The 21,689-nt window shown below is 51.1% G+C and overlaps 1 protein-coding gene across 6 annotated transcripts in view; it reads left to right on the plus strand.

The window, feature by feature from the left end:
- PPP6R2 (protein phosphatase 6 regulatory subunit 2) overlaps window positions 1-21,689 on the plus strand; it is an 83,444-nt gene that overhangs the window by 38,949 nt on the left and 22,806 nt on the right. For 5 of the 6 annotated variants that reach the window (XM_082850537.1, XM_082850536.1, XM_082850539.1 and 2 more), the window contains 6 exons: window positions 4,158-4,400; window positions 12,087-12,273; window positions 17,293-17,430; window positions 18,604-18,669; window positions 20,366-20,478; window positions 20,787-20,900. In XM_082850537.1, coding sequence (XP_082706663.1) covers window positions 4,174-4,400; window positions 12,087-12,273; window positions 17,293-17,430; window positions 18,604-18,669; window positions 20,366-20,478; window positions 20,787-20,900 — 845 coding nt within the window. In that variant the 5' untranslated portion in view covers window positions 4,158-4,173. Of the gene's footprint in view, window positions 1-4,157; window positions 4,401-12,086; window positions 12,274-17,292; window positions 17,431-18,603; window positions 18,670-20,365; window positions 20,479-20,786; window positions 20,901-21,689 lie in introns of those variants that run through there. The other variant, XM_082850541.1, reaches the window with a different exon arrangement.

Genomic DNA, 21,689 nt, shown 5'->3' on the forward strand with positions numbered 1-21,689 from the left:
GTTAAATATTTTTTATTTACCAATTTTTATTGCTGGTATATAGAGATACAATTACTTTTTGGATATTGACCTTGTAACTGGTAAGCTAGCTGTTCACTGTCATTAATTCTTGTAGCTCTTTTCCGTATAGATTTCTTAGGCATTTCTGCTTACACAATCATATTATTTGTTAGTAAAGAAAATTTTACTTATTCTTTTTCAATCTGTATGTGTTTTATTTCTTTTTCTTGTCTTATAGTACTACCTGGGACCTTCGCTACAATCTTGAATACAAGTGCTTAGAGTTTGTTGTTCCAATCTTAGGAGGAAAGCATTCAGTCTTTTCACCATTAAGTGTGCTGATAGCTATAGGTTTTTTAGTAGATACCCTTTATCAGGTTCAGGAAGTTCCCTTCTATTCCTCATTTATTGAGAGTGTCATGAGTGTCCTCATTTATTGAGAGTGTCATGTTGTATTTTTTTCAAATTACTCAAACCCAACCATATTACATGTAAATGATCTAAATATTTTAATTAAAAGACAGAGAATAACAGACAGAATAACAAAGCAAGATCTTATCAATCAGTCTTTGCTGTTTAAAAAGAAACACTTTATTTTTTTATTTTTTTAATTAAGAACTTTATTGAAGTATCATTGACAAATAAAAATTGTACATATTTAAGGTGTACAACATGATGCTTTGATATATATATACATCATGAAATAATTACCACCATTAAGCTACTTAGCATACTGTCTTGATTTTCATTCTATTTGTCTGGCTATTCTTAGTCTGTATTCTTTGCTCAGGACCACTATTAGGCCTTAAAATATTTTAGCTTCACAGATACTATTTTCTTCTCATCCTATATCTTTTCTCTACAATCTCATGGCTTCATTTATTCTCTGTGGCTTCATTTATTTCTCCACCTCAAACTGTTTCCCTGAGTTTACCATGCATACATCCAATTGCCTACATGCCATATTTTCTTAGATCTTTCAAATGAATATCAAGCTTGTGTACAAAGTCAAAGAAGTTAATGATTTTCACTGCAAACATGTGAATGATGCCTTGTGAAATTGTGCAATGCAATGATCTTTTAAGATTCCTATATCTGTGAACGTCTCCAGCTATGTATGCAGTCAAGAACCAAAATTAATCCTTGACCTTTTTTCTCCCACATCCAGTTAGTCATTGAGTTCTGCCCCTGTATCATATATCTACATAGCTCTCTATACCTGTTGTACCTAGAATTTTAAATACTCTATAACTGATTATATATTTGCGTGATTATATAATCATTACGAAACTCCCGTAGTAGGCTGAATTTTCCATGAAGTCATAGACTGTATTTGTTTTGCTCACTGTTTTAACCCCTGTATATAATGCAGTTCTGGCTTATAATAGGTGCTAAATACGTGCTTTTCAATGAAGTAACAAAGCATATGAGTAAAATTAAATATTTTATAAAATATTGTCTCAAGTCTTTTTTAGAATTATGTGACTCTTTTGAGGATCATACTTTTTTTTAAATGGAATTTTATTTATTTTTTTATGCAGCAGGTTCTTATTAGTCATCCACATTATACGCATCAGTGTATACATGTCAATCCGAATCTCCCAATTCATCACACCACTTTAAATATAAAAATACAGGGGGCTTCCCAGGTGGCGCAGTGGTTGAGAGTCTGCCTGCCGATGCAGGGGACACGGGTTCATGTCCCAGTCCAGGAAGATCCCACATGCCGCGGAGCGGCTGGGCCCGTGAGCCATGGCCGCTGAGCCTGCGCGTCCAGAGCCTGCGCTCCACAACAGGAGAGGCCACAACAGTGGGAGGCCCGCGTACCGTAAAAAAATATATATATATAAATGTAAATATATATATATATGTATATATAAATACAAATAGTTTGACAGTAAAAGGATGTTAAAGGATATAGCAAATATAAACCACAAGAATGGTATGCTGTAATAGTGTCAGACAAGGCAGACTTCAAGATACCCTATATTCACTTCAAGACACTCACCCACTCTCGCTGAAAACAGGGCGCATAGGAGCCACCTGTAGCTGCCATGTCTGGCAAGTTCTTGTTTGGAAACAAAGCCTTGGCTAGGTGGGGGTCCTCCCTCTGGTTCCCCTCTTTCCCTGGATTGTATGTTATCCAAGCACATGAGTCATTCTGTAGGGCCTTAGGAGAGAGGGCACCTGATGTGTGTGTGGGGACATCCATCTTTTCCTGAAGGTACATCTAGTAATCATTATTTCTGGTCCCCCAGAGTCTGTAACTAACACTGGCAAATACCCATATGCACTCCTCAAGAGAGAAATAAGGAAGATATTAGGAGCTAGATGGAAACTGAGTGCAGGTCAGCTTGTGGAGTCCCTTGCGCTGCAAGTCCAAGCGGCCCCACCTCTGAGTCTGGTGGAGCAGGTGGGATCTTGTCAGTGAAGGGACTGAGCACAGGAGTGTGTGCAGAAGGGCAAAGGCAGAGAGTGCGGTGTGTGTGAGAAGAGAGACACGGCATCCCTGGGGTCGGGGAGGCAGCGGGAAGTGCCCAGAGGACCTGGAGGCACGTTGGGAGAGGCGGCCTGGTGAGCAGTGGGCATTTGGGGCTAGCACAGGCTTTAAACCACCGTGAGAGGGACGTGAAGACGTGTGTCTGTGTTTTGGGAAAGTGAGTTTGATGCAGCAAAGACAAGAGGCTGTGGAGGCTGTGGCTGGACAGCTGAGGGGCCTGTGTCCGGGACTCCTGGGCAGCTGGGCTTCATGCACAGACACACTGGGGCTCACGTCACGTGAAAAGTCCTTTTCTCTTCTAAATAAAACTATTAGGTAAGTCCCATCTGCTATCACCATGATTTTGCACGTAGTGATCTGTGTAACATTGGAAAGGTAATCTCAAGATACAGGTGTAACTTTGTTGAAGATGCAGGCTTTATGTTTTTAATTTTGTATCCAACAGCGAAAACTTTGTTGCAAACCAACCTAGGCCCACAGACTGACATATGAGACTCACTGAGTGCTTCAGGCCTTGTAGAGTCCAGGCAAAGGCAGCAGGAGCCCGCAGAGGGTGATGTGGGGTGCAGGGGAAGGGGTGGGTGGATCGAGAGTCCTTAAGTGGCGTGACAGGACCTAGGACTCAGTGTGTGCATGTGAGGGAGGTGGGGGCCTCAGGGACAGCCCTGGCTTACTCAGCAAGGTGATGCAAGGAGACGAGGGGCCGAGTAGGTGGGGATGGCAGAGGGGCGGAGGGGCGAGCAGAGGGAGCTGTCCTGAGCGTGGGTTGTTGAGGTTTGTGCTGGGAGCTGCTCTGTGTCCTGTAAGGGATGGCCAGGCGGGTGCGGCCACGAGAGGAGGTGCAGGAGGGACAGGGAGGCAGAGCTCGTTACACTCCCGGGTCCTGGAGGCCGGAGGCACCGACCGCACGAGGGCCAGGTGCAGGAAGCCCGAGGGGGGCCAGAGGCAGAAGGGGGAGGAGCCAGGGCAGAGCCGAGGCTGCAGCTTTTATTGGGCTTTCCGCTCCGAAGGCAAGGCTGGACAGGGTGAACAGCCTCGGGTCAGCTTGCTTGGATGATCTCGGCGGGCTCTAAGCCATATGGGTGGCTCCTGGTTGCCTGGCCCCTGGCCCTGGGATAATGAAGGCAGTGGAACGTAGTCCCCTGGGTGTGTGTGGGCCCACAGAGGAGGAGGGCTCCGGGGGGTCAGCCTGCAGGTCACAGGAGTGCTCCTGAGAGCCCTTTGCCATCTCTAGGAGTTGGCCGCCCAGGAGGGGCAGTGTCTCCTCAATCAGAAAGCTTTTTAAAGATGTCAAAACATAATATACAGAAAATTAAAAATATATATGGTACGGAGACGTCTGGGGAGAGATGCCCAGTGTTCACTGAGGAGGGGCTGGACGCTGGGGAGGAGGGTTGTGAGCCTCGCTGTTTGGGTGGAGGGGCATCCCCCGTCGGACATGTGGGCGACCGGCATGTGTTGGCCTCAGAGCCCAGGGGCTAGTGGCGGGAGCCCCGGGGGCCCCCACGGGAGGACAGGAAGCTGAGCTGTCCTGCTGTACATGGGGGAGTGCCCCCTGCAGCCCGGGCCCCGTTGTGGGTGGACTTCGGGACCTGGGTGCGGGGGTTGCTGAGGCGGGTTCGCACCTGGTGGCAGTGACCCTCTTGTCTGCTCGCAGCTCTGTGGCCGTCACCATGTTCTGGAAGTTTGACTTGAGCACCACGTCCCACGTCGACAAGCTGCTGGATAAGGAGGACGTGACGCTGCGAGAGTTAATGGATGAAGATGACATCTTGCAGGAGTGCAAGGCCCAGAACCGGAAGCTGCTGGACTTCCTGTGCAGGCAGCAGAGCATGGAGGAGCTGGTGAGCCTCGTCACACAGGACCCGGCCCTGGGCGTGGAAGAGAAGGTCCGCTTCAAGTACGTACCGCGGTGCTGGGTGGCCTGGCGCTGGGCAGCGTGCAGGGTGGCAGCGGGCAGGGCTTGAGGACGGTCAGAGCCGGGCTTTCTGACAGGGTGGCTGACCGTAAACGTTTGCCCCGCCTGACATGCGAGAAGGCCCCTCCGGTGGGCTTTGCTTCTGTGATGTTGAAGATTTGGGGATCTCCTGTGTGTGATTCCTCACTCTGGATTATAGCGAGCTGCACCGTGTTGGAGTGTTTTGGGTGAATATGTGCTGAAGAAAGGCTGAGCTCTGACAGGCCGATGGGTGCAGCCTTGGCCTGACTGGTGAAACAGCCAGTCCCCAGAGACAGGTGGCATCTGACTGCTCGACCGTGGGGTCTTGGGCCTGGAGGACATATTTTGTGTCATTAGTGATCCTGACCGTTCTCAGAGTTTTTCCTAAAATGTTCCATTCAACAGTCGGCTGGGATGTTAGGGGACAACAAAAGGGACAGGGCAAGGACTTAGGACAAGGGTTGGAGTGAGGACAGAGTGTGAATGGGTGGGGCCTCAGGTGACAGGAAGGACAGCAGAGCTGGCCTCTGGCTCTGAGGGTGCCTCTCTGGGCCCAAGCAGGCTCTGGGAAGCGGGGGAGCTGGGGCTAGTGATGCAGAGGGATTCAGGGCAGACAGGGTGCCCTCAGCTGCGCACGTGTCTCCCACAGGGAGTCGGCGTGTGGTGGTAAAGTCTTAGTTGGGAAACTACGGCCTGAGGTCAGATTCTGTTTTTGTGAGGCCTGCAAGCTGAGAATGGTTTTACATTTTTAAATGGAAAAAATAGAAAAATAATAATATCACATGAAAATGACAAAATTCACATTTCCTTGTCCGTCATTTTCACTGGAAAGTCTTGTTGGACACATCCGTGACCCGTTGGCTGTGACAACATAGGCGTTCTAAAATATTGACTCTCTGGCCCTTTACTTTTTACAGAAAGTCTTTGATGACTTAGGAGGCAAGTAAAGAAGGACGGGGTGATGGGGAGTAGTGCTGCAGTCGTGGTGGTCCACCGCGCCCCTCTGACAGGGAGGCAGCCGGCGCTGGAAGAGGAGAGCTCTGCAAAGAGGCGGGGGCTTGCTTGTTGGGGAGCCAGGGGATTGGGGCCATGGTGATCACCTGTGATAGATCAGAGGCCATCGTCCCTGAGATGTTCCTGGTCAGCGCCTCTTATCTCAGCATCGCCATTAGTGGGCCCCATTCCTTTCACTCTCTCACTCCCAAATGTGTCCTGTTGCTGACCCGTCGAGGGTCTCCCTGTCTGGAGGGTGTTGGCGACAGTGTGACGGGGAGAAGGGCTGGGGCAGCATGTTGTGGTTCTGGGTAGAGGGATCCCAGCGTGGCATCAGTGAGCCAGGAGAGCTTTATAGTCAGAGTTTGGGAGAGGTTAGCAGTGGGTGAGTGCAAACAAAACAAACAAGGCAGTGAGAATACCTTTAACCCTGAGGGAAGGATGCATGTAAGTAAGCAAATAGAACGGTGTTTGCGTGTTCATACAGAGGGCCACACTGGACATGGATTTAACTAATTGTGGTATAATTTTATAGAGAGAGGGGGAAAGGGCAGTGGGGCGGCAGGGCAGGGTGGCGTGAGGTGTGCGAGCTACATCTTCACCTTCCACCATAGGAGGTCAATCTGTAGTACCTAAAATTGCTAGATGAAGAAGTGTACTTGTATTTTATTTGGAAACATGGACGTCAGTAATACAGAAAATGCCAGGAGACTGTGGTGACTGTCTCAGGAGTGGGATGTGGGAGTGGGAAAGGAGGGGGCTGCCCTTCCTCACGAGCCCTGTCATACAGAGTCTTAAAAGCATTTGTGTGTATCACCTGTTTTTGGTTTTTGTTTTGTTTTTTTTAATATTTATTTATTTACGTGGCTGCTCTGAGTCTTAGTTGTGGCACACAGGATCTAGTTCCCTGACCAGGGATTGAACCCAGGCCCCCTGCATTGGGAGCGTGGAGTCTTAACCATTGGGCCACCAGGGAAGTCCCCATATCACCTGTTAAAAAAAGTAAAAAGCCTTTAATTTAAAAAGTAATTTTAGGGCTTCCCTGGTGGCGCAGTGGTTGAGAGTCCGCCTGCCGATGCAGGGGACACGGGTTCGTGCCCCAGTCCGGGAGGATCCCACATGCCGCGGAGCGGCTGGGCCCGTGAGCCATGGCCGCTGAGCCTGCGCGTCTGGAGCCTGTGCTCCGCAACGGGAGGGGCCACAGCAGTGAGAGGCCCGCGTACCGCAAATAAATAAATTAATTAAATAAAAGGTAATTTTAAAATTAACTTGCTTTTATTAAAAATTTATTTGCTTTTAATTAAAATTAAATCAAAACGTCCTTTTTGAGAAGAGGAATAGGCTGGGTAGATGGATGAGGTAGTAGCTGAAGGAAGAAGTGGAGTCAAGATCATTTTTTTAAAGATGCGAAAGATACAGATAGACCCTGTTTCAGGCTTTGAGCCGTAGGTCTCCGTCGAGCTGCTCAGCTCAGCCCTCGGAGCGTGTGGCAGCAGCAGGTGACACAGCGGAGAGTGCGGAGCCAGTGCCTGCGCTGCTCTGCCTCTGGATGGCCGCCCCAGACCACCTGGGCAGGGGGGCAGCACCTCCTCCAGCCGCCTTTGTGCCTCTGCAGCCCAGCTGCTGTGGCTTCACCCTCGTGGCTGCAGGCTGGTTACGGAGAGACCCTTCCCGAGAGCAGGGGGTGTGCCCGAGCCACACGGGTCCAGAGGAGCTGCCCGGAGTGGTTAGCTGTTCTGCTAAAGCCAGAAGCTGCTCCATGCAGGTGAGACCTCTGTGGAGCAGCCCTGGGCCGGGAGCTGGCCACCTGGCCCAGCCTGAGAACCTTGAGGATGCTTCTGGCCTCTTTCTTGAGATTCCTGTGCACTTTGCAGAGTTCTGGACCATTTGAGAAATAAGACAGAAAGGCCAGCAGATGGGCTCCAGTTACCACCTCTGTTCCTCATGCTGGTGGGGGGGTTTCAGCTCTGAGTGGAGGGCTTCCTCTTTCCAAATCGGAGTTAGAACTGCTCACCCAGCGGGAAGCAGGGCTGGGTCAGGGCAGGACCCCACCCCCACCCCCACCAAATAACCCTGCCTGCCACACTAAGGGGCAGAGCAGAGAGGACGGCTGAGCCCAGTTGCCCAGCCGAGCCCCTGGGGAGCAGCAGGGCAGGGCCCAGAGGGAGGCGTGAAGCGGGGGAGAGGGAATGAATCCCTGCCGTTACGGTTCCTGGACTCTCCCATCCTCGCTCTGATAATTCCTGAGTCCACCTTCCATGCTCCAGGATTTTGTCTTCCTCTTTTCTGTCTCCTTCCCCGGCAAATCCTATTCTCTGGCAGCTTCCTGAGGAGGTCTGCATGGGGGGCAAGGTTGGGGCGCAGCCTGAGTGCATCGTTCTCTTTCCTGCTGGCTCTAAGCTCCCTCTGGTTTCCAGTCAGACTGGACATGCGTCTCCTGAAATTTTGAAGACTCCATAGGTGTCTTCGTCAACTGAAAGAAAAAAAAACGCACAGCCTAAAAGCTGAGAATAATGTTTTATTTGGCGGAATTTCTAAGGCTTCAAGCCCTGGAGACAGGACTCTCAGCTCGCTCTGAGGGACAGCTCTAAAGAGTGAGGGAGGGGCCAGGATATATAGGAGTTTTTGCAACAAAGACCAGGTAGTCGGGACTTCAAAAGCTTACTGTTCATTAAAGAAAACCAGACATCTTAAGTTAATTTAGCACTTTTCTGTGTATGGAAAGATGCAAGGGTCTGGGCTCGGGACTTTCCTGGTTGGTGGTGCAGTGGTTAGGAATCTGCCTGCCAATGCAGGGGACACTGGTTTGAGCCCTGGTCCGGGAAGATCCCACATGCCGCGAAGCAACTAAGCCCGTGCGCCACAACTACTGAGCCTGCACTCTAGAGCCCGCAAGCCACAACTACTGAGCCTGCACGCCTAGAGCCCATGCTCCGCAACAAGAGAAGCCACCACAATGAGAAGCCCGCGCACCGCAACGAAGAGTAGCCCCTGCTCGCCGCAACTAGAGAAAGCCTGTGCGCAGCAACGAAGACCCAACGCAGCCAAAAAAAAAAAGGAGTCTGGGCTCACTGAAATCATTCCTTTGGTCTGCACCTCAGCTGTCTAGGGCCAGGATCCTGTGCTTTTCCCATCCTTGAGGGTGGCTGCTGTGGCTGAGCTGCTTTTCTCTCTCCCGGGTTCTCTCAGGGCTCACGGGGCAGGGCGGCCGGGGAGGCTCTAGTGGCTTGATGGCTGCAGCACCCTTTGTTTACTGACAGGGCAGCAGCATTTTTCGTTCACATCTTCTAGTTCCTAGTTCCAGCCCTGCTGCTGACGAGTCTGATGCCACAGGTGTGCAGCTTTCCTTAGGGGCATTTTAGGGCCTTTTCTAATCCTGTTGCTCTGGAATTTCCCAGTAATGTAACTTTATCCCCTGGGTTAAGGTAGGGGAATCTCAGAAGCAGGACCAATCATCCAGGAGAGTTTTATAGTCAAAGAGTTTGGGAGAAATTAGTAGTAAATAAGTATAAAACTAAGCAAACAAAACAAGGAGGAGGGGCTGGGAGTCTCACTGCACTGACCCTCCACCTGCCTGGTGGACGCTGTCTCCATCCAGGCCTCTCTGAGTGCTACAGAACGCAAGTGTGTGTGCCCAAAGCACAGTGAGGCCAAACAAACCGAAACGTCAGAGTTTGGAGCACAGAAAGGTTTTTTTATTGCAGGGACCTGCAGGGAGAATGGGTGATTCATGCTCAAAACCCCCAAACTTGGGCTTCCCTGGTGGCGCAGTGGTTGAGAGTCCGCCTGCCGATGCAGGGGACATGGGTTCGTGTCCCGGTCCGGGAAGATCCCACATGCCGCGGAGCGGCTGGGCCTGTGAGCCATGGCCGCTGAGCCTGCACATCCGGAGCCTGTGCTCCGCAACGGGAGAGGCCACAACAGTGAGAGGTCCGCGTACCGCAAACAAACAAACAAACAAGCAAAAAACACCCCAAACTCCCCGATTTCAGGGGAGAAGTTTTATAGGGAAAATTTGGGGTGAGGGCTGCGGAGTATGTGGCTGTCTTCTCGTTGGCTGGCAGTCAGGTAACAGAGCAGATGCTCCAGGGATCTTGGGCTCAGCCTGAAGTTACTGTCCTCCTGGATGGAGGCCGTGGTTCTGCTGAAGGGCTCACAGATACTGTTATGTGTATCCCTCGAGGAGGAACCAGGACCTGCACCATTGGTTCTTGGCTGCCCCTCCCTTGTTTCTTCAGCCCTCCCTTCCCTGATTAGTAACTGTTTGAACCTGCCCTTTGGAACGTGCGGAATGTCAGGGAGGCTGAATGAAGCCTATTTCCTACCAACAAGAAATAGTGGACACAGAAAGGCTTTCATGCCCTGGAGGGCTCCACAGGGTCCTTCTGGGTTTCTTGAGCTGTGTGTCTTGGTTGCCCACCCTCCTCCCCCAGGACCCTGAGACACAGACCTGCCTCATGCGCCTGGCCTGCTTCCCTGGCCGCCCACCCTCTAGGTTCATTCCGCGGAGTTTCTACCTCTCTTGTCTTTTCTTCTTTGCATTATGGCCACAAACCTCTATGTTCCGTCTGCCGTGTTTAACTGGGATGGCTATTTCCTGCATAAATTATATAAATTATTAGAGCAGTACCTGTTTTTCTGAAGAGTAATTATAAAATACTGATAGAGATCTCAGTCTCTCCACCTAGATGCAACCTTGTCTAAGTACAACAGCGCCTTGTGGCTCAGCTTGCCACACACGTGCACAATTCGTGTGTGTGCGCGTGCGCACACGCAGAGACTGGATGGGAGCCTTTCCGTGTGCTCTGGAAAAGCTTCTGTGCCTTTCTCTGGGGCATGCTTCTCCCTTGTTGCTTGGTGAGTCTTGTCTTGTTGTTTGGAGTCTGGTGGGCACCTCTCCGCCCGTGTCCTGTGGGGCCTCGTGCCGGCCTTGAGTGCTGCACTCCGAGCAGGCTCTCTGGCCTCTGCCCCTTGCGGCCCTGCACTGTCTGCTGTGCTGGTCACTGTGGGCCACGTCCACGGTACGGAGCTGCCCCATCTCATCCTCGCCTCGACCCCATGAGCTGGGCGCTGGCCACACCTCGTCTGGGCCCCTCTGTGTGGATCGGGCGTTCGCTCATACCCGGCTGCCCGCTTGGCTTCAGAAGGCCCTCTTCTCTGGGTGACGGGGAGCACCCACCCCACAGCCAGGCTGAGCTCCTGTCCCTGCCCTCCATGCTGGGCCGGCCGCCAGGCCCTAGCTGACCGCAGTGACCACCTGGGGTTAGGCCCTTGCTGGGGCCGTGTGGGTGGCTACCAGGAGCCGTAGGGTCACAGTGGCTGACCTTGACCCCGGGCTTACTGTGCGCCAGACGCTGCTGCTCTGCTTTATACGCAGCCTCGTGGGGAAGGCGGACACTCAGACCTCCATGTTCAGAGAAAGCAGCCTAGACACAGAAACGTTAGGTAAGGTACCTGAGGCTGCACAGCACATCCCGTGTAGCTTGGTGCCAGGTGTGCTCCAGGGCAGTCAGCCCCACAGGATGCTCCCGCCAGGTTCCTGCTTGCTCTGGCCCTGGGCACCCTCACCTGTGTTCCCAGATGTGCTGAGTGTGGCACCAGGCATTGTCACTGCACTGCTACGGTGGGCTCTGTCCTGGATGCAGCAGGACATTGGGTAGGCCTGTCCCAGGACCACAGCAGTGACCCCATGTCTGTCAGAGGGTCAGGCAGGGAGCATAGTGGTATGGGATTACACGTAATGGGATCAGGATTATTTTGTGTCTGATCTTTTTTTTTTTAAAGTAAATAAATATTCATTTATTTATTATTTTTGGCTGCATTGGGTCTTAGTTGCTGCGCGTGGGCTTTCTTTAGTTGCGGCAAGCGGGGACTACTCTTCGTTGCGGTGCGTGGGCTTCTCATTGCAGTGGCTTCTCTTGTTGCCGAGCACGGGCTCTAGGTGCGTGGGCTTCAGTAGTTGTGGCACGTGGGCTCTAGAGCGCAGGCCCAGTAGTTGTGGCGCATCGGCTTAGTTGCTCTGCGGCATGTGGGATCTTCCCGGACCAGGGCTCGAACCAGTGTCCCCTGCATTGGCAGGTGGATTCTTAATCACTGCGCCACCAGGGAAGCCCCTGTCTGATCATTTTTATCAAATGAATAGTACATCGTTTACATATATTGGTATATCTTAATAATAATTTGCCTGCATAACACTTCAGAACTGGTACTGCATTGTAAACTGCTGATGAAGCATCTCTTCAGTGTGGGAACAAGCTAGATCTGTGCTTGTTGACATGTGGGGTCAGGAAAGGCTTGGAGAGGGGAGGACGAACCTGATGGAGGTGAGAGACATGGCAGGTGAGTAGGAGGGCAGAGGAGAAGCCAAAAGATTAGGAAAGGTTCCGTAGAGAATGGAAATAGAGTCAGAAAATGTGGGATGTCAGAGTTTAGGGTATGAGGAGCCAGAAAAAGGTATGATAAAAACATTGAGGTTCTAGTAGTCAAAAATGCCGGTTGGTCACAGAATAATCACATTTTTATTCTGTTCCAAGGTCTAGCCATGTTTGGTTTCTGCCTGTGGATCTGCTTCCTAAGAGGCAGATCATTCAAGTAGCTTCCTGAGTAGTGGGGAAGTCTCATTCACCTCCAGTTGCTTGCACTGTGCCCCTTCAGGTACCCAAACACAGCCTGTGAGCTGCTGACGTGTGACGTGCCGCAGATCAGTGACAGGCTGGGAGGGGACGAGACTTTGCTCAACCTTCTTTACGACTTCTTGAACCGTGAGCCGCCTCTCAATCCTCTCCTCGCCAGTTTTTTCAGCAAGACCATTGGCAGTCTCATCGCAAGAAGAACTGCACAGGTACTCCTCTGCCAAGCCCGCGAGACGTGGGAGGGAGGCGTGGCTGACGCCGTCGCATCTTGCCCTCAGCCACTGCTGTGTGACCTGTGCATCAGGCTGTGGGGGGCAGGCTTCTGACTGTCCTGTGGGACACACGTGGAGCTGTGTGGGCTGCTGCTGTGGGAGCTGGGATTTGATTAAGAAAGTGGCTTCCCAAGAGAGACTTCCTCTGGCCGGCTCTGAAATAAGCAGCACCTCTGCCACCCCTGGGAGCTGCACAGGGCCCCAAACTAGGCCAGCTCGTCCTGTCACTGACCAGTCATGGGTGAGAGATCCAGGACATACCTGCATCATGGCAGGACATTAGGGTGTCTGCTGCTGCATCTGTGTGGGTGGCAGGTGCCTGTATGTCTAGGGCACTTATTGTTTCAAAGCAAATTAAAGGAAATGCCTAGGACTTCCCTGGCCATCCAGCGGTTAGTATTTCGTGCTTCCACTGCAGGAGGTAGGGGTTTGATCCCTGGTCGGGGAACTAAGATCCCACAAGCCGCGTGGTGCAGCCAAAAAAAGAAAAAAGAAAAAAGGAATTGCCTAGTAATATTTTTCTGTAAAGCAGGGAGTGAACTCGTTTCATTCAGCTGGAGCGTGGGCCTCCTGGAGGCCACATTTGCTCCACGGTTGCTCCGGCCTTGCATCTGCCCTGGCGTGCTTCAGCACTGCACACCGTAGATGGCACAGGAGGGCCATGAGGTTTGCTGGCGCCTGTGCCTGTTACCTGCTTCAGGAGGCGGCCTTGTCAGTCTTTCACCTTTATCCCTGCTCGCCATCCCCCAGGCACTATTTCAAAACAAACCCCAGACGGCATGTCATTTCTTTTGTCAATATTTCAGTGTGTATCTCTAAAACATAAGGACTTCCTTTTCTCCAGGCATTGCGCCACGTGGTCGTAACTAGGATGTACGTGTGGTCAGCTTGAATGGCTGAAGTGAGAGTGGTTGAGCCAGTTGGCAGTCCCAGCAGCAGAGCATGACAGTTCCTGCTCTTCCACTTCCTCTCCAGCCCTGACTAATATTATCAGTCGGTTTATCTTATCTCTTCTGATGGCGTATATAACAGCATTGTGCTTTTAGTTTGCATCTCCCTGGTGACTAGTGACGATGAGAACCTTTTCATGTATTAATTGGCCATTTAGATACTTTTTGTGTGAAGTCTCTTGCCCATTTTCTATCAGGCTGTCTCTTCTTTTTTCATTTGTAGGAATTCTATTTCGTGGATACAAGGCCTTTGTTGATTTTTTTTGGGGGGTGGGGGGCGGTGTGCCACGTAGCTTGCGGGATCTTAGTTCCCTGACCCGGTATTGAACCCACGCCCTCGGTAGTGAAAGCCAGGAGTCCCACCCACTGGACTGCCAGGGAATTTCCCCTTTGCTGATTTTGCACTGCAAACATCTTTTCCCGCTCTGCTTGCTGGCTTTGGTTTTGTTTTTACTCTCTTAATGGTATCTTTTACTGAGCAGAGAGCCTGATTTTCATATAGTCCAAGTCATAACTTTTTATTTGTTTGGTTTTTTTGGTTGTTGTTTTGTTGAGAAACTTCTGCTGACTTCGAAATCATAAAGATAATTCTCTTACTACTCTTCTGTGTTATCTTTTAGAAGCTTTATTGTTTTACCTTCATATTCCTACCTACAGTCCACCTGGAATTGATTCTTGTAAATGGTGTCAGACTGAAGTGTTTTTTCATATGGTTATTGTCCAGTTGACCCAGCACTGTATTGATAAGGCCGTGCTTTCTCAGTTGCTTCACAGTGTCCCTCTTGTCATAAATCAAGCAATCACGTGTGTATGCATTTCTTTTCTACTGTCCTGTTTGTAATTATGAACACAGCACTATTTAATTACTGTAGCTTTGTAAGTTTTGATGTTCGATAGAATTAGTCCTCTCACTTTGTTTTTCTTCAAGGTTGTTTTTACTATTCTTTGCCTTTTGCGTTATTTTAGGATGAGCAAATTTTAGAGTGAGTTTGTCAGTTTCCACATTCTCCCCTGTTCCCCAGAAAAACCTGCTGAAGTTTTGATTAGGCTTGCATTTCCTATAGATTGGCCCACAGGCCAAAGCCAGCCCGCCCCTATTTTGTACAAGAAACTTTACTGAAACGCACCTGCTCCTGTTTACATATTATCTATGGCTGCTTTTGTGCTATAGCAGAAAGCTGAGTAGTTAGGGCTTCTTTAATTTCTCTCAGTAACCAAGTTCTTTGGGTAGAGGTCTTACATAGTTCTCGTTATGTTTATCCTTAGGTACTTGATATTTTCATGTTATTCTAAACAGTGTCTTTTTTATTGAAAAATTTTATTGAGATAATTGTAGATTCGCGTGCAGTTTTATGAAAGAACGTAAAGCTACCTTTTGTACACTTTGCCTGGTTTCCTTCAGTGGTGCCATTTTGTAAAATGCTAGCAGAAGATCGCAACCAGGACATTGACATTTCACTTGCAGTCATTTGTGTGTGTACGTGTGTTAAGTTCAGTACAATTTATCACTTGTGTAGGTTCGTGTCTCCATCGTCAGTCAACATACTGAACGGTTCTTAAACCATAAGGATCCTTTGTGTTGCCCTTTTATAACTACTCCCACCTTCCTCTGGCCTCTATCCCTTCACCCATCCCTAACCTCTGGCAACCACTAGTCTGTTTCATTCCAGAAATTTTGTTTTTTCAAACTGTTATTTAAATTAAATCATATAACATATAGGCCTTATGGCTTTTTTTTCTAGCATACATCCCTGAAGAGTCATCCAAGTTGTTGTATGTATCAGTAGTACATTCGCTTTTATTGCAGTGTGAGTAGTGTTCCATGGTGTGGATGGAACACAGTTTGTTAAACCATTCACATGTTGAAGGACATCTGGGCTGATTCCAGTTTTTGGAAATATCAATAAAGCTGCTGTTCTAATAATTTATATTCTTTTTACTTTTTTTTTTTTAATTTTTATTTTTAACCACGCCACACGGCATGTGGGATCCTAGTTCCCCACCAGGGATCAAACCCATGCCCCCTGCAGTGGAAGCATGGAGTCATAACCACTGGACTGCCAGCGAATACCTTATATTCTTTTTTTAAATCTATGTATAAGATCATACCATCTGTGATTAATGACAGTTTTATTTTGTCCTTTATAAATGTTACACTTTTTGTCTCTTTTTCTTGCCTTGTTGCATTGTCTGGAACCTTTAATACATTGTTGAATTGAAGTGGTGATAGTGGGCCTCTGTTTTATTTATTGCCTCTGAGGAAAAGCTTTCACTGTTTTACAATTAAGTATGTTGTTTGTTGTAGAGTTTATTTTGTTTGTTTGTTTTGTTTTTTGGGGTTTTTTTTTGCGGTACGCGGGCCTCTCACTGCTGTGGCCTCTCCCGTTGCGGAGCACAGGCTCCGGACGCGCAGGCTCAGCGGCCATGGCTCACGGGCCCAGCCGCTCCCGGCATGTGGGATCTTCCCGGACCGGGGCACGAACCGTGTCCCCTGCATCGGCAGGCGGACTCTCAACCACTGCGCCACCAGGGAAGCCCCATATTGCTTTCTTTTTAAGAATTTTTGTATCTGTGACCATCAGTGAGATTGGCTTATAATTTCCTTCCCTTTTCTTTTTGTTTTTTAATTTTTAATGGGGTATAATTGATTTACAATGTTGCGTTAGTTTCAGGTGTACAGCAAAGTGAATCTATCATACATACACACATATCCACTCTTTGTTAGCTTCTTTTCCCTTATAGGCCATTACAGAGTATTGAGTAGAGTTCCCTGTGCTCTACAGTAGGTCCTTATATAATTTCCTTTTCTTAAAGTACGCATATCAAGGTTTTGGAATCGAGGTTTTATGTCCTCATACAATGATATGGGGCATCTTCTCTCATTTTATGAGAGAAGGACCCTGGAGGAGTCCTGCATAAGATTGGGGTTATTTTTCTTTAAATTTTGGATAGAATTCACTAGTAAAGCCTTTAGAGCCTGGAGTCTTCTGTATGGGGAGGCTTTTAATTAGAGATTTTGTTTCTTTTGACACTCTAGAACTCCAGATTTTCTCTTTCTTCTTGTCAGTTTACGTAAGTGAGTTTTTCAAAGGAATTTTTCATTTTTCCAAATTTACAGAAATTGGCCTAAACTTGTTCCGGATAACCCCTTGTAATGGTGTTTATATCTGTAGGGTGTGTAGGGATGTTCCCTGGAGCCTTCTCTGCTGTTTTCAGTCTTTCTCTATTCACGCTTTTCAAAGAACCCCCGCCCCTGCCCCCCACTCCCCAACCCCCCCGCCCCTGTTGCCTCTCTTCTCTCTCTTCCTCCTCCTTCCCCTCCTTCCCTTCACTTCTGGCATGAGGGTTCTGGCATGAGGGTGGTTGGGATCCCTTGCCTGTTCCGTGTCCCCATTGCCCCCAGTAGAGTCCTGGGTCTGTGCAGTGGCCTGGACTCGCAGGCACCTCGTCTCTGTGGCCAACTGAGCCGAGCTTGCCAACACGTGTCCAAGAAGGCCTCTGCCTGGGCTTCTCCCGTCCCTCTGCGCTCAGGCACCACACCCTGTGACTGCACACTCAGCCAGCCAGCTGCGTCGTGTCTTGTCGGCTCTGGTCACCAGCCAGCTGCACCCCTCCGCCTCTGCTTTTCTGAAACCTCAGTCCTTTCCCTTCAGCCACCTGTGGGGCCTGTCAGCTTTCCGGGTTTGTGTCCCCCGTCCGGGAGCTGTCAACTCGGGTGCTGGGGCTGCACTCGTGCCCAGTCTCGGTGTGTGGCAAACTCTGCCAGCCCAGGGTCCTCTCAGGCCCCCACCGCCTCGTGGACTCGCCTGTGTTCAGGGCTCTGCCTGTTGTTGCTGGGGGGGGGGGGGGCGGCGGAGGGGGCTTTCTTACAGCTCTTTCCACGTCTTTCCATTATTTCTGCTCACTGTTGTTGAAAATGAATCTTTCCCATGGCAGTTCTTGGGGGCAGCATCTCCTGGTGGTCAGGGTCTGCCCTACTCACCTCTCAGGGGCTGTCTGGTTGCAGGTGATTGTGTTCTTGAGGAAGAAGGACAAGTTCATCAGCCTGCTGTTGAAGCACATCGGCACCTCGGCCCTCATGGACCTGCTGCTGCGCCTGGTCAGCTGCGTAGAGCCCGCTGGGCTCCGGCAGGAGGTCCTGCATGTGAGTGTGTGGGCCCCCTCCTCCCTGGAGCCCCTCCCCGTCTGCGCGGGCTCTGCACATTCTCCGAGTGTGGAGTAAGTGCCTCCTGGTATAAGGAGGCTGGAGCTGGTGAAGCAGCACCGGGGTGCCCAGCACCCCAGCTTTCCACCCAGCAGGACCTTCCCCTCCTGATGAGAACCACTCAGGGGTTCTCGTCAAGGCTTGTATTTGAGGCTGGGTCTGGCATCTGCCCCTTTTCTCTTGTCCTGCCTCAGTCCATTCATCAGAGCAGAAGTGGGCTTCCTCACTTGTGCCCCACCCCTAGGGCTGCTAGGTCTCCATTGGGCGCTGGTCCTGTGCCCGAGTACATGCCCGAGAGGAAACAGTCGCCGAAGAGGATTCCATGCAGAGACGTTTCGAAGACCAGAGTTGGCCTGTGTCTGTCCTGACAGTATTCACAGCAAGAGGGGCTACCCATAGCTCCCTGAGGGCTTTCCCAGAAGAGGGGAGGGCTCAACCCCAAGAAGCCCAGGAAACCAGTGCCGGACAAAGAATCTGCTGCTGTTGGGCAGGTGTTGTTTGTAATGCAGCTTAAGATAGAATAAGTAAACCATTGGTCCTTCTTGACGGTTTTCCAGCTCCTGGAATTAGGTGACAGTTGTAGCTCTCAGATTCATAACCCGCTTCGTTATGGAGCGGCCTCCCACTGAGAGTTAATCATAGTAGCTGATGTGGCACAGTGAGAGCCGCGGGAACGTCAGCCGTTGCTGAACGGTAGCGGGAAGCCTGCCCTGACTACACTGAGCCCATTTTGGGGTAAGGAAGTGCGTAGAGGAGCCGGACTGACCTGGAGCCCGGGCGCTGCAGGGAGCAGCTGGGCTGTGTGCTGGGAGAGCCCCATCGGCGCGGGTGGCTCCAGGCTCCGCTTCGGAGACGTCCTAAAAACAGAGCTCACGTGTGTTTAAGAGTCTGGACCATTAGGGCATGTGGAAGGGGATCCCCTCCTTTACAGTCTTTGGGTCACTCCAGAATTCGGCCACTGCTTGTGCTTTCAGGGTCTGGGTGGACGCACGTGTTGGGTGAAGTATCTCTGTGCCAGAACCTGGCGCGTGGATTTCTGTTGCACTGAAGGACTTTCCTTCCATTTCGTCAGATGTGAGCGGAGTCACTTACAGGCCTCCTTTTCCCTTTCAGTGGCTTAATGAAGAGAAGCTCATCCAGAGGCTCGTGGAATTGATCCACCCGAGTCAGGATGAAGATGTGAGTATGGGCTCGTGGACCCCACCTTTGAGCAGGCGCCCCTCGCTCAGGGCTGGCGGAGAGCGCTCTCCACTGCTGTCTGAGGGGGCAAGTCACTCCTTTCCTCAGATGCTCTTCCTTTAATCAAGCACTGACTTGCAGACTTTTTTTTCCTAAAATATAATACATACATATTATAAAAAAACAGTCTGAATAGAATTGTATGTTATCTATGGCTGAGTAACAGATGACCCCAAAACTTAGTTGCTTATAACAGTAAGTATTTTTTATCTCAGTTTTTATGGGCCAGGGGTCACAGGTCCTCTGCCCAGGGTCTCTCACAAGACTGTGGTCACCTCAGGGCTCAACGAGGGGAGGGTCTGCCCCCAGGGTCACTGGTGGCTCTGCAGGACTCAGTTCCTTATTTTATTTATTTATTTATTTGTTTGTTTATTTTTATTTCTTGGCTGTGTGGCATGTGGGATTTTAGTTCCTTGACCAGGGATCGAACCCACGCCCCCTACCCATACCCCTTGCATTGGAAACACAGAGTCTTAACCACTGGACCACCAGGGAAGTGCCAGGACTCAGCTTCCTGAGGGCTGCTGGCTGAGGCTACCCTTGGCCCCATGCCCCCCGGGCCTCTCCGCAGGGCAGCTCGCAGCCTGCTGCTGCGTCCTCTGGGGCAAGCACCTGACCTACAGGTGACAGTCCTCGCCGGCGTGCCGCCGCTGTGAGTGCTGGTTCTAGCCTGCGCTCGAGGAGATGGGGTCTACAGGGGCGTGAGCTCCAGAGGGAGCGTGTGGGGTGGCAGTGGGGCTCCTCTCAGCCCCTGCCCGCTCCTTGCGGTATCACAGTTGAGAGTGTGGGGAATATCCCGATAGGCCTTTTCCTACACGTGACAACTGCACACAGCTGCACATGCACGGTCTCCTTAGCACTTTGGAGAGCGGTGGTCCTGACTCATGTCTGAGCCTTTGCTGCTGCCTGGCTGTGCTGTTTGGGGCTCTTTTGGCCCACGGGCCTGGCCAGGCAGCCGGGCAAGGGTGTCTGTGCTCCAGATCTGGGAAGGGAGATGCCCCTCCACCAGTGTGAACGCTGTGAGCTGACTGGCCCTTTCCCAGTCCCCGAGGCAGCTGGGAGGCCGCGGAGGCAACCTGGCTGCTTTCAGTCTTGCCTAAAACAGTCACGAAGCACTTCCTTCAGCTTGGTTTCCCGTGGCGCGCACGTGAAGGCTGCTTGTTAGGTGCTCCCTGCGCCAAGCCGGTGGCTGAGTTTCTCTCTGACCCTGTTCATCTGCTCCACAGACTCAGCCCACGTGGCTGGCAAAGGCACCGAATCAGAGGTTCTGAATTTTTATGGGCTTAATGTTTCTCTAGAAAAGTTGAGTCCTTTATTTTCTCTGTAGCAACTGTCCTGTTTTCTTGAGCTCACAGGACCCACCCTGTGTGTTAATAGCCACTTGTTGTGTTAGTACCACAGGCACACTCGCGGTGTCTGTCTGAGGGTATAGAACGATGTCTGCGTGGCGTGCTCGACCGTCGAGGCCCCATGGGAGCTCTTGGGGGGCGGCCAGATCTGCGCCCCACGGTGAGAGGCAGGCCAGGCTGAGACGAGCCGCCTTCGAGTCCAGCGCCTCAGCAGACCTGCCGCAGCAGCCGCTCTGACCGTGCGGCAGGCCGGCCCTGAAGGCGGCTCTTCGTCCCTGTCCTTTCAGAGGCAGTCCAACGCTTCGCAGACGCTCTGCGACATCGTCAGGCTGGGCAGGGAGCAGGGCAGCCCGCTGCAGGAAGCTCCAGAGCCAGACCCCCTCCTCACGGCGCTGGAGTCGTGAGTGTGGGCTGCAGCGCTGGGGGGCCTGGGCTGAGGGCCAGGGACACCGCCACCTCCTCTGATCGTTTCTGAGGAACTCGCCCCGATCACAGTTAACTTGATGGGCCTCTTTCTCACGGGAGGTGTCTCCTGGCAGGTTCAGAGAATGCGGGCCCCCGGGGCAGCCGTGTCCTAAAAACCCTGGGCGTGTGGCCTGAGCCCCGAGCGGGGCCTCTCTGGGATTCAGGGTGCTGCTCCTTCGGCGGGGGTGGGGGTGGGGTCTGTGCATCCCCCCGCCAGGCAGTGACCTTGCGCGTGTCCGACAGGCAGGACTGCGTGGAACGGCTGCTGAGGAACATGTTTGACGGAGCCCAGACCGAGCTCTGCCTCGTCAGCGGGACCCAGGTGCTACTGACCTTGCTTGAGCCCCGGCGGGCGGGGTGAGTGTCTCCCGAGAAGGAGAGTGCTGCCACTTCAGTGACGGAGGCCCAGGGGAGTGGCCGGGTGTGCTGTTTGTGCTTTTAATGTTTCTAATGATGCAGGTGATCATGGGGAGAGACTGTCCTTGTTGAAAAGGTAAACTTGACGGCTGTAAAGTCCCCTTTGACCTTCGCCATCAATCACATCCCCACCTCAGCCCAAAGACACCCCCTGTCGCCAGTTTGCAAAGTGTTTATAGACGTGTATGCAGAACAGGCACGGCCAGTGGGCTTCCCCAAGGAGTGTCCCGATGAGTACCCCCAGCACGTGTGTGTGTGTGTGTGTATATGTGTGCATATGTGTATATATGTACGTGCGTGTGTGCGCGAACGCACGTGTGTATGTGTGTTTGCGTGTGCACTTCTGTCTGCTCTGTCCTGTCACGTGCCGTGCTGGTGGTCTGATTCCCAAGGAGACTGCAGTTCCCTCATGTCCTCGCTCTGGAAGGAGCTTCACTGTAGCCCCCAGCACTGATAGCCTGTGCTGTTTTTTTAAAGAAAAGGAACAACCAGAAAATAACAAGAAATTGACTTAATCTCAATGGTGAGATTATTAGCAGTTTCTTTCTTTCCCTCTGGTACCCAATACATATTTATTAGTTTATTACCTAAAAAGAGAATTATGATGTTATCATCATTTAGTTAGAAACCAGAATATTGCTTATTCATCTTTATGAGCCCAGGAAGGCTGGGCCCTTCCCGCAGGAAGTGGGGACTCTGGTGAGTGCCTCGCCTGCGATGCAGGGACAG

This window comes from Leucopleurus acutus (assembly GCF_964270905.1).
Source record: "Leucopleurus acutus genome assembly, chromosome: 11".
Taxonomy (NCBI): domain Eukaryota; kingdom Metazoa; phylum Chordata; class Mammalia; order Artiodactyla; family Delphinidae; genus Leucopleurus; species Leucopleurus acutus.